The sequence below is a fragment of the Salvia hispanica genome, chromosome 3 (genome assembly GCF_029641045.1).
Source record: "Salvia hispanica isolate PSC_SH4W2 chromosome 3, Shi_PSC_v1, whole genome shotgun sequence".
Lineage (NCBI taxonomy): Eukaryota > Viridiplantae > Streptophyta > Magnoliopsida > Lamiales > Lamiaceae > Salvia > Salvia hispanica.
Window position 1 is genome coordinate 11,571,719 of NC_142694.1, and position 12,244 is coordinate 11,583,962.

Here is a 12,244-nt window from a genome sequence, read left to right on the forward strand (position 1 = left end):
CTGGCTATTATAGTGAAAATAATATTTCAAAAATTGGTTTGAAAAACTATTTGAATTTCCACCGTTGGATTATTGTTTAAAAAGTGGACGACGACAAATCATTACATGCAGATATAAAACAACTACAAGTAACACATTTTCTGTAGTAATACAACATTTGCACGACACCTTATTTTTAGATAATTGTATAGGCTTACTTTCGATTTCTTGAAATATCAAATAATTATAAAATGACATGAAAAAAAACTTATTATTTGCATGTAAGTTTAGAATTGGCATTACGATTTGTCTGAAATTAAATGAAAATTTCGAGTTCACATATACACCTCAGTCCTCAGCAATTGTCAGTTAGAGCTTAAGTACAAAATTAACATATGGTAAGTAGTAGAATAGTAACGTCCTAAACAAATCTAAAAATAACACTCCTAACTTTTATTCTTGAAAAGATTTAGTAGCCATTTTTGAAACACCAAGCAATAGATTTAGGGTTTCAGGCCAAATCTACATCAATATTGAACGTATAATATAATTGTAATTGTACTGAAATTTATATGCCTCCTCCCAATTTCAAACTCAAATCTAAATTTTACTATCCATCAAAATAGTTTATAATTTTTAAATTGAGTGCAAGATTTATGTTGGATAAAGTTTATATTCTATATAGTCTCTCGTAAACTATGAACTTAGAATCATTTCCAAAGATAAAAAATTATAATTTTTAAATTCATTAATTCCCAATAAATTCATGATTCATAGTTTAGATTTACAAAAGTGATTTATATTTTATCCACCTCCTAAATTTAATTATTTGGGAAAAAGGGAGTGACGAATTTGGATTCTAGATTTGTTTGTTTATACAAAAGTTTTTTATAGATGTAACCAAAGAGACTCCATTACAAAATACATACACCAATGTATAACTAAATATTTGGGAGACTTGTTAATTAAGGTATAGGAATCCAAATATGTACAACCTATGCTCATAGATTTTACTCAATCAATGTGCTAGAGAGACACAACTAGACCAATTCATCAAAATCAAAATTTTGACATAGTAGGATCCTTAATAACAACATTTATAGACTAAAAACACATACACCAATGTTCACAATCTATTTTCTTAAAACGTATTGTATATTCTTATTAGCGGACAGAGAGAGTATTATTGAGCGAGACGGGACCACTAGCGTCATTTAATTTAGGCATATGATTATACTTTGGTTGATTCTAATTGAGTCTTCCATTAAATAATGCTTTTCTATCTCTAACCCTTTTTCTTTATCTATAAATATCCTACCCAAACCCTCCATTCTCTCATCACTACACACACCTCTCTCTAGTTAGGCACCATGGCCGGAGAAGTCGAGCACGACATGTGGAACGATAACCAGTCGTGGGCGTTTCCAGTTCTCCCAGTCGAAGACAGTGGCGGGAAGACACTGATCGAGAGTGGCAAGATCTTGACGGGCACAGAGCAGAAGATGAGTGACAGGGGGAAGAAGAGGGTCGGGAATGAGATCGATGAACACGAGCTACATATATGGACCGAGAGAGAGAGGAGGAAGAAGATGAGGGATATGTTTGCTACCCTCCATGCTTTGATCCCTAAACTCCACCCCAGGGTAACCCTTACTCTCTCCCTCCAATTTACTATTCTCTCTCCAAATTTTCTTGGTTGATTTATGAAAGAATCTTCTAATTCAGTTACACACTCAATGTTATGTCACCATCAATTTCTTTCAATACTAATTCTCATATGATTTGTGTTTGAGGCAAACTTCACTCAATTTCTCAGAACCCTCAAGCATCCATTTTATACAAACTAGTTTTCCTACAAATTAATTAATCCCAGTTTGTATTTAGTAGGAATTGAATGGATGTACAACTTACATACTTTTCATGTATACTAAACAACAAATAGAATATTTTTAATATTTACAAAATTATCTAGTGAATTTCTTTTTGCAGATTCACAATTTTTCCATCACAGATGGGATTAGCATATATAGCAATAACATAATTAAAAGCACAGAATAGATTTTCTTGGCTAATTACATAAAGATGGTGGTGGATAAATCACACACAAAAAATTAAAATGAAGTCAATAATTTGAAAATTGGATGAATGCAGGTAGACAAAACCACCCTAGTTGATGAAGCAGTGGTATACATCAAGAAGATGCGAAAAACCCTCGAAAAACTCGAAAAGCAGAAGGAGAAGAAGCTTAAAGGAGGAAACATCTGTGATATTCCCGGCATCACCAGCCAATCCCGGGAGGCGTTCATGGCGGATCAAGCATCGATAAGCCAGCAGCCTCCGCCTCCGGTTACTCAACTAAACCCTCATTCGGGCCGGGCTAGTTTCACTTCATGGGCTTCTACGAATGTAGTGCTGAATGTGTGTGGGATTGATGCTCATCTCAGCATTGTTTGCAGCCCTACGAAGACCGGGATGATGGCCTATCTCGGGCTTGTGATGGACAACTACAACCTCGACCTCGTGTCAGCCCACATCTCGTCTGATTCCGTCTTGCGAAACTACATGGTTCATATCAGGGTGAGACATTATAAGCCATATTTCTAAGCAATTAGTTAATTTTTTTTTTATTAGTGAATTAGGGTTTTTGCAATTGATTTGATGAAAGTGATTTTTGCAATTGAATTTTGTTTATTTGGTTAAATTGTTAAGCAGGCAAATGGAGCTGAGGGGGCATCATTTCATGTGGAAGAAACGTACAAGAAAGTTGCAGCTGAGCTCATGCTTTGGATTAATTCCTAAATTTGTTTTTGTGGAATTTCAAAGGAGGAATTTTGATACCGTCCGGGCCCACACTCGCCTCGCCCCCGACTCTCCGCCAATGAGCCCTATCCACCCCATCAGCAGCAGCAAGCGCGCCTGCGAGGCAATGTCGTGCAGTCCGGTTTTCAGTAGTTCTTTTATTATTCGGTTTTTATTTTTATGTAATTTAGTAGAGCGTAATAATAAGTTCCGATTCGGGTTTTCTTTGTCGGTTCTTTCCCGAATTGCAAAAGAGAGTTGAACCGATATCTGTAAATAGGGATATCGTCTGTTGAAAAGTAATTTGCATATTTAAATTAGTCAAACATTCATCTATCATTTCATGTAGTATTAAATAAAAATCATGTATCTCATTTTATTTTTTGTTCATGTATTAGGCTATATTCAGGTTTATATATGTTTATTAAGTACCTTGGAAATCGTCACCATTTCATCATTCACAATCAAGCCAAATATAATATATTCTCTCTCAATATCAAAGTGCAGCAAGACACTATATTTCACTTCCTATGGCCAACATATTTTGGTATCAAAGTCTGTAATTCAACAACAAAATCAAGCTCCAGTCATTTAAGATCTATGGGATGTTGTAGGAGATGGTTTCCACAACAACAAACTACTGATGAAGTAAGACAATTAGAAACTGATAGGTCTTCAAATCAGCCTTAAGAATAGATATATAATTCGATTATAAACAAAACCTTGTGAAACAGTTTTAACAAGCAATTTTAATACTAGCATTTATGAATTCGGTGGACAAAATACATGCAAAATCTGGTATATATATAAAATGGCCCAGTGGAAATTCAAGATAAAACCTTTCGAATTAGCATTTCAATTTGTACTTTGTAGTAAGCGTACGGCCCAAAAGAGAGGTTAGAGGGGTGGACAGATACTATAGAGTTCCAACTTAAGAAATTATAGAAATTTTCAATTCTAATCGTTTGATGCTCCAATTTAACTCTATTATCTTCAACACATCTTTTTCTCAAGAAATTATACTAGTCTTCAATGGTAGCATCTATAAACCTCTGTTCTCTAAAATTTTGCTATTACAGATAATATTTTGATGGCATAACTTAACTCTATGTTTTGAAGGTTTGGGCAATGTAAAAATTGGGTGGCAATTTGATTTGTTGGGTTCAAAATCCATACTGGGCCGCTGTAATAGAGCCCAACAGAAAAATGGCTGTTATATTTATGATATGTCTAATTTTATTTTCCCTATTTGGCACATGAATTTTTATTTGTACAATCCTTACCTATGATTTTTTAAATCAAGATTAGAAGATAATTTATGAATAAAATATAATTATTTGATTTTTTTTAATTAGTTAGCCCAATTAGAAGCAATAAAGATAGATCAAATGAAACTTACCTTTAAAATATTTAGATAAATAGGGGGAAAAAAGGATGATGAAGATGAATAGGAATAAAGGGATAAAATAATATTGCTCCACTGATGGTTCTAGTAAAGAATGTATCACTGTCTTAAGGTATAGGATTTTTTTCTTTTTCATTTTGTGGGTGGCCTTAATAATAAATAGATGTATGTCTTTGTATATGACCACAACTTGGCATCCACAAATCCAAAAATATCCACAGCCCATGTGAGATTCCATTTGTGTGGTCTTATTCACCAAACATGATACCCTACCACATTCATATATATATCTACCTCTCACTAATATATTCATTTCCAAAAGGTTCACTTTCTACATAGTATTTCTTGCCTAAGCCCACCTATCAAACTCATACATAATTCGGCATTTCAATCAAATACATAAGTGAACTTCTTTCATAGATTATGAGGAAGGCATTTGCCAGCTTTTTTTTCAATCAACTTTTCCAATAATATTTTCAACAAGGTATGTGTACTAGTATAATGATGTTACTAATGGGTTCAAAATATAGTACACTACAAGTATCATAAAAAATTAAACAGAATAATTATACTCTGTGTATTTATTATTCAATAAAAGGGTTTCAAAAATTTCAATATTGGAGGGGCCCCACCTATTGTGTTTGTTTGCTGACATGTCATTGTTGGTAATAGACAGTTGTGGCAGTCTTTGGTCAAAGGATGTTGAACCATCAGTTTTATTGCCTCTCACATTAATATATGTGATGTCTCATGTCTCATTTACCTTACCTCAAATCATTGTCTTGTTCTAATAGGCCCACCATTCAAATTCATTCAACCAAGTATCAATTCAAGTTTCAACTTACCTTAATTTTAACAAACAAGCCACGTGGCGCGAATACCCACCTGTACAATTCATGGCCTAGTTTTGGAAATTTTGGAAAGAGACCAAATTCACTTCTATTACAAAAAATTATTATGTTCCTTATTGGTTAGATTTGTCCTACTTTTAGGTTATAAATATGCGTGCCAGCGCCATATTGCATTACGCTGACGTCATGTGTCAAAGTTGTGAATTTTAAGGTGCCATCAGGATAAGATTCTCACTGTTCAATTCCACTTCAATAGTTTTGCCAAATTAAAGAAATTACTGATGCTAACGATGTTTTAAATTAATTTGCTTTGTTCCTCCTACCAATAGGCAATAGTATATGTCAAAGTTCACAATTCTCTTCACCATAGTCTTCACTCTAATTATACTATAGTACTCCCTCCATTCCTATATATAGTCCCAATTTGATTTGCACAGATTTTAAGAAATACTCAGTATAATAAAAAAATGTGTAAAAAAATTTAGTACTCCACAACTTAAATCTCACTTCTATATATGTATTAGTTTTACAGTGAAATGTGAGTGTAATACTGTAATGATTTAGTAGATGATGAGACTCCCTTACGTAAAATGAAAAAAATAAACAAATGAGACTTTAAATTATGGACATCCCAAAATATCAATTGAAATATTATTTCGTAGATGAAGAGATTAATAGGTTTGATAGCATGGTTAATTATTCAATTAATATAAATTTCAATCAAATTCATTAATGATCCATAAATAATTAATTCATGTTTCCAGTTGGAAAATGGACATAGAAAAGTTGAAGGTTTGCGCTGTAGATAAGACTTAAGAGTAACATGCATGAGTTAACCAATCTTAATTACAAAATCAACACTTCCCTCATCTAATTAATCTGATCTACTTCTCTTTTTATCAATAGTGTTAAAACGTTGCAATTTACCTCTCCGATTGCAAAAAATTAAGAGGATTGTTTAATCCTCTAATGTCAGAAAAAAAAATGTCAAAATAGAACGACGTCGCTTCCGGCGAAATCTTCCGATTTGACGACGTACGCATCAGGCCATGAGTTCCGCAGCAACTTGAGCAGCATCTGCGCCTTCCTCTTCGCCCTCTCCGTGCAGTCGCTCTGCACCACCAGCAGCAGCTGCGTCACCACCCCCGCCGCCACCGCGTCCCTCTGCGCCCTCTCCGACGCCGAGCACAGCGCCAGCAGCGCCCCCGCCGCGTACTCCGTCGCCCGCCCCGACACCTTCAGCGTCACCTTCACCAGCAGCGGCACCGTCAGCGCGTGCGCCTCGAACGCCGCGCACCCCGCCGGAATCCGGCACAGCAGCTCCACCGTCGCCAGCGCCCTCTCCGCGTCGCCGCAATTCTCCACCTCCGCCAGCCTCTCCACCAGCGCCTCCACCGCCCCCGCCGCCACCGCCCTCCCCCGGTGCTGCTTCGCCAGACACAGCGCGAACAGCGCCTTGATCCCGACCTTCACCCCGCGCGGATGGATGAACGGATAATTCAAAATCCCTACGATTCCGTCGAAAATCCCCTCCGCGCCGCTGATCTCCGCCCTCAGCTCCGGCGATCGGATCCCCGCCACCACGCTCTCGATCACCGCCGCGGAATTAACCCTCACATCAATCGACGAATGGAACAGTGAATTCACCAGAAATCCGATCCGATCCGGATCCGATCCAACGCTCACGCACTCCTCCTCCGTCAAAGCCAACACCGAGAGCACGGCGAGCGAATCGTGCCGCAGATCCGATCCTACATCGGCAAACGCAATCGACATCATCACCTCGCGAGCATTATTCGCCGCGATCACAATCCTGTTCTTATCCGATTCACGCGCCAGCGATCTCAACTTCCTCAGCGACGAAGCTCTGACGCCGTACGGACCCGAAGCAGCCTGGCGAAGCAAACTCCGAACCAAAACCGGCTCGGCAGGCTGCTTCGGAGTGGGGATCCGCTCGACTCCGAAGGAGCGGTTAGCGACGCACCAATCCTGAATCAAACGGCGGAGCGTGTGGTTGGGGATGAGATTGAAATCCGTGAGCGGCTGCCTTGTGACGGGGCAGGTGGTGTTGCCGGTGGCCACCCAGGCCTCGATGCTTGATCGGTCGTAGGTCTGACCGGTGGAGACGGTGACCGGGTCGCGCATGAGCTCGAGCGAGATCGGGCAGCGGAAATGGTGAGGGATGTGCAGCGAGATATCCAACGGCTCTAAATTGAAGGTTGCAGGCATGTTGATGAAGATGAGAAATGGAGTGTAAAATTGGTGGATATATATAGGAATTGGGAAGAGAGCAGGGGAGAACAGAGGGACATTTATATTCTGACGGATTTGTAATTTGTTGCATTATGTATCCGCCACACGTGTGGTTCAAGGGTTGGGTTTGGTTAACCAGGGTTGGGTTAGTGGTCAAAGGGAATGTGATGTGAGTGAGTGTGGACATCCAAAGCCCACCTCTTCTGTCAATTATATTCATTCATTGCTTTCAAATTGTGATCTCATCAACACACCGCACACGCGCATGCATCTTACTATATTAATTCTTTTTTATTCTTTTATGATTCCATTTTTCTACTTTACACATAATTTTGGAGATGACTGTCTTTTGATTTGCTCTTCAAATACTTACTTTCTTTTCATTTTACAACATTGCCATATAGTGATTCGGAAATCGACCCAGTGGATGAGCATTAAAATTTCGGATCAGATTTTATCAAAAATGAATGTGATCTCATCCAAAATTCCAAATTTTGAATTATGAAATACGATCCGATCTGTAAAATCCGAAATTGCGTAAAAATTTATCATATCCAAAAATCTAAACTAGATTATAAATTTTGGTTTGGTTCGGATCAGAATTTGGAATTTCAAAAGTTTTACTTAGTATTAATCGAATTATTCTATGCCAGTTTGGATATAGATGTCACTGGATAGTTAGACCATTAAGCATACAAGATAAGTCCAGAGCCGTTGTCCAAGTGGCAAGGAACTTAGACATTATTGTATGAGGTGTCGGGCCCTCTTGATATCAGTTGTAATTTACTCCTTCCTATTGAAGTTTACATATAGGAGTTAATTTAAAATAAAAAAAAAAAAAAAAAAAAGCATAAAAGACAACCACAGTGTATCGTGAAACGGTCAATAGTTGAACCGATTTTTGAAAAAAAAAATGAAGCTAGTAGAATCAACCAGCTATGATATGAGTTGCATTAATCTTGATACTAAAAAGAAGAGAAGTAGATAATTATTTAATAACGTAATTTGGATTCATAAATTTTAATCTGTTACTATTATATTTAAGATATTTCGACATCTAATATTATTATATATTTTATTTAACAGTAAATGAATCCTAATTTTGTAATTATTTATTATGATACCATGTATCGATAACTTTCTCGGCGGTCAAGTAAAAATATTGTTGAGCTGTTACTACACCATTCTTGATTTCTTATTGTTTGTTGTTATTAAGAGGTATCGTGGCATTGCTTTCTTTTCACTTGTGTGTCGACATCATAGTTTGGATAGAGCAATTAGCTAGTTAGTACTAATAAAAAATTACGCTTCTTGATTATGTAGTTTTATTATTTTATATAATCATCCCTCCTTTGTTATTTTATATAAATTCTTCATTTGTGCCATTAATATTGATTAAACATATAAATTTAGTGGCGATGACGATGCCTTGTGGTGGACAAGTCAGGCGCTCAATTTATTTATAAGTTACTTATTTCAGTCTCCTACTTCTTCTTAAATATAAATTCCTTAGTTAGTTTGTTATTAATCTTTAATATTCAACACAATTGTCTCTTATAGAGAGTTGTTTTTCCATATTCTCTAGAGTTGTTGAACTTTGTGATTAAAGCAAGGACGTTCTCTTTGTCGTTCAATATAAAATTTGGATTTTGTCAATTATTGAATTGTGTTCGAATATGTTTGTTCGGATTTTACCTGCTACATGCATGCATCAAAGTTATTAGGAGGGAAAATAATTTTATAAGGCCATTCACAATTGCGCGTAAATTGATCAGTTCTCGAGTATATATGTACCGATGTTGTGGCCCGTTGAGCACGCTGCATCGCGCGTGTCAGAGCACACACCACTTACCCAATCAAAGACTGTCACGCGGTATTATTCAATTTTTTTCATGATAAAAAAATATGCTACTCCTATTTTATTGATTTTTACTCTTAATTTTCGTCAATAAATCCATTCATTCTTACTTTTTTATGCTATAGTTTGATTATGCAAAATTTTTTTCGTTTATTTCCATGCTATAGTTTGATTATGTGTTTTTTTCGTTTATTTCCATTATGTAATCTCATTGTTTTATTAAAATTTTTATATTTATTTATAATTAATTTAATTAAAAATTATAGTAAATAATAAAGAATGAAAAGATTTGAAATGAAAATGTAGGTGAAAAATGTAAATACTCAACGGTTATGGATGTATAAATTCAAAATCATGTGAAAAAATTTGTAGGATTACCTGTTGATTTAAATAGCAAACTTAAATGTTTCTCAAGTAAACTGCCTCAACATTTTTTTCTCTCAAGTACAATATAAAAACTAAAAGAAATAATTTTAATATGGATTATGTTACTAATATTTATCAAACAGAAATAATAATGTAAATTGTTTTACAGTTATAAATCAAGGAGAAAAATTAGTTTAATTATTTATTAACAGTAGGCCGAAAGTTTATGATTCTGTTCAGTGTTTTGGGTCTGCTGTTGACTGCTGTTGATGGAAGTGACAAACGGTCAACGGTCAAATATGAATAGAGGAATGTGCAGCCGACAGCTTGTCATACTTTCTCTATCATCACTCATTTTTATATTTTCACTTCACAATATTTAAATACAGTATTTCTAATGGATAATCATGACCCAAATTCCCAATAATCGATTTCAATAGCTAAAGTTAAACTCTCATGTTCTTAGTTGAGACGTAATTTTTTCATAACTTTATAATACTTACTTGAGTTATTTCACTTTATGTCATCTTATTATATTTGGCATGTAGATATAAATGAACTAAATTCAAATGTACTCTCTTGTTCTATAATAATAAAGTTATTTTGCTATTTGGGTACGTTCTGTAGTAGTGAAATCATTTACATTTTTAGTAAAAGTCAACATGTTTAATCGCGCTTACTTTATTCTCTCTCCATCTCTATTTTTTTCATTTTCTACTTTATTCATCATTATTTAACTAATTTAATACAATTTTTCTTAAATTACATGTTGAAAAGAAACGACTCCACTATTATGGAACTGAGGGAATACACCATTTGAATTCGTATCATTCCTATCAAATATATTTCGGGTTTAGAAAACAAATAGAGGCAATTGGAACTGCTACAGCTGCAACAACCGACTATCATCTTTTTATTGTCCAAAAGTAGTACTCCTCCATTTCTCATTATTACCAAACATAAGTCTGGAAAAGAATAATTACATTTATATATAGCGCTATATATTATCTCAATTAACTTTTAACTGTAACTCATTAAACTCTAATTAATTAGTAATAGAGGAGTACTTAATATTAGTTGATCACGTTGTTTGATATAATTGACCAAATATGAGAATCGAAGACATGCATGTGCACCCAGCTAAAGTCCAGCAACACACATTGCCGACTTGTCATTCAACCTTTTCCGATAGTAATTTCTTATCAAATTAAGATGGATTTATTGAGAAATTAAACTAGTAAATACAGTATGTCACATCGTTAACGTTGTAAAAAACTACTCAAATGAGAATTTTAACTACTACTACATTAATGGTTTACTAACTTTAATCTCGAAAATTAAATCATCCAATTAAGGGTAGGAAATGAGAAATTTAGAAAAGGGGGAAATAAAATTGTGGAGATGTTTTACTAACTTTTAGGACAATTTTCCAACCTAAAATGAGGTGGCTAGTGGCTACAATGATGTAACAAGAGTGGGTTGTTCTAACATTACATCAACTTATAATTAATCACATTCTAATCTTATTATTGTCTTCGCCCTTTTGCCATATATCTGATGCGTTTTGTCTTCATAATAATATTTGTAGATATCCATTTGTAAAATATACAAAATGCATCATCTTAGTATTTCATTGTAACGTAATGAATAATTGAGAATTTAATCATAAATTCTTTCAATAAGCTAATGTTTGATTAAAAAGTTAAGTAACAATTTAATCAATTTCGTTTTGTGTAGGCCAAAACGCGTAGTTAGTTTGGTTTGGTTTGTTCCAGCCGAAATTTCTGAAAACTAATTTTTTTTGTTTTCATATGAGTATTATTATAGTCACAATGAGAATTGAGAAATTAAATTATCTCATAAATACATAGTCCAAAAAGTAAAAGTTGAACGCCAAACCCCACTCGATATTTAATTTCATACCAAGCCGCAAATCCTCGGCCTTTGATTCCCATTGTCATGTCATGAGTATTTGTATATAGTATCGTTATAGGGATGTGATTAATTACTAACTTTTTTTAATTGTTAATTTGCTAATTTATCGATTTTGTATATTTAAAATGTCAACACATAATTTTGTTGAACTTCAATATAATATGTTGATATTATGTGTTGACATTTTAATGTTATCGTATTGACATTTTTGATACACTGTATTGACAAGTTAGCAGAGTTAGCAATTTAAATAGTTAGCAATATAACGCACCCTGTGTGTTATATTAAGTGTGTGATGTGTCACCTTGTAATGATATGAGTATTAGTATATTTAGTGTAGACTTTCATTTATTTAAACTTATTAGGCTTATATTATAGACTATGTGTTTGATTCTCCCTTTATATCGGCGTGAGATATTTTTATTTTTCATTTATTTTGTCATCATGTTTCGTATAGTAAAGGGGTATTTGCACAATTGTACATTTGTACTTGGATTTCTTATTTCTGCCAAATTCTGGTTGTGCACCTAAAATCTAGCTAATTATTGAACTATTGATTTTGTTAGTAATTTGCAAACAACTGAGATAGTGAGATCATTGGCATGACTTGATAACTTACTTGATAACTTACTTGCGTGACACTATTGAACGCCAGCCAAAACGATGTCATGTAGTAAACATCAAAACAGTGTGGTTAAATTATAAGTTAAATAATTCTAGTGTGTTATACTTCTCATTTCAATTATTATTTCTTTTTTCCATCTTATTAATTCTTTCTTAATATAAAACTACCTCGTT

At 34.6% G+C, this 12,244-nt stretch overlaps 1 protein-coding gene and 1 pseudogene across 1 annotated transcript; one reads left to right on the forward strand and one right to left on the reverse strand.

Annotated features, from left to right (window-relative positions):
- Nucleotides 1-1,349: 1,349 nt before the first annotated feature.
- LOC125209233 (transcription factor bHLH95-like) lies at nucleotides 1,350-3,093 on the forward strand. Its single transcript, XM_089066898.1, has 3 exons — nucleotides 1,350-1,622; nucleotides 2,131-2,556; nucleotides 2,692-3,093. The coding sequence occupies exons 1-3, from the start codon at nucleotides 1,350-1,352 to the stop codon at nucleotides 2,776-2,778; spliced, it is 786 nt and encodes a 261-aa protein (XP_088923024.1). The 3' UTR covers nucleotides 2,779-3,093.
- Nucleotides 3,094-5,812: 2,719 nt separating this feature from the next.
- On the reverse strand, nucleotides 5,813-7,335 carry LOC125210439 (U-box domain-containing protein 26 pseudogene; annotated as a pseudogene).
- Between the last annotated feature and the right edge of the window lie 4,909 nt (nucleotides 7,336-12,244).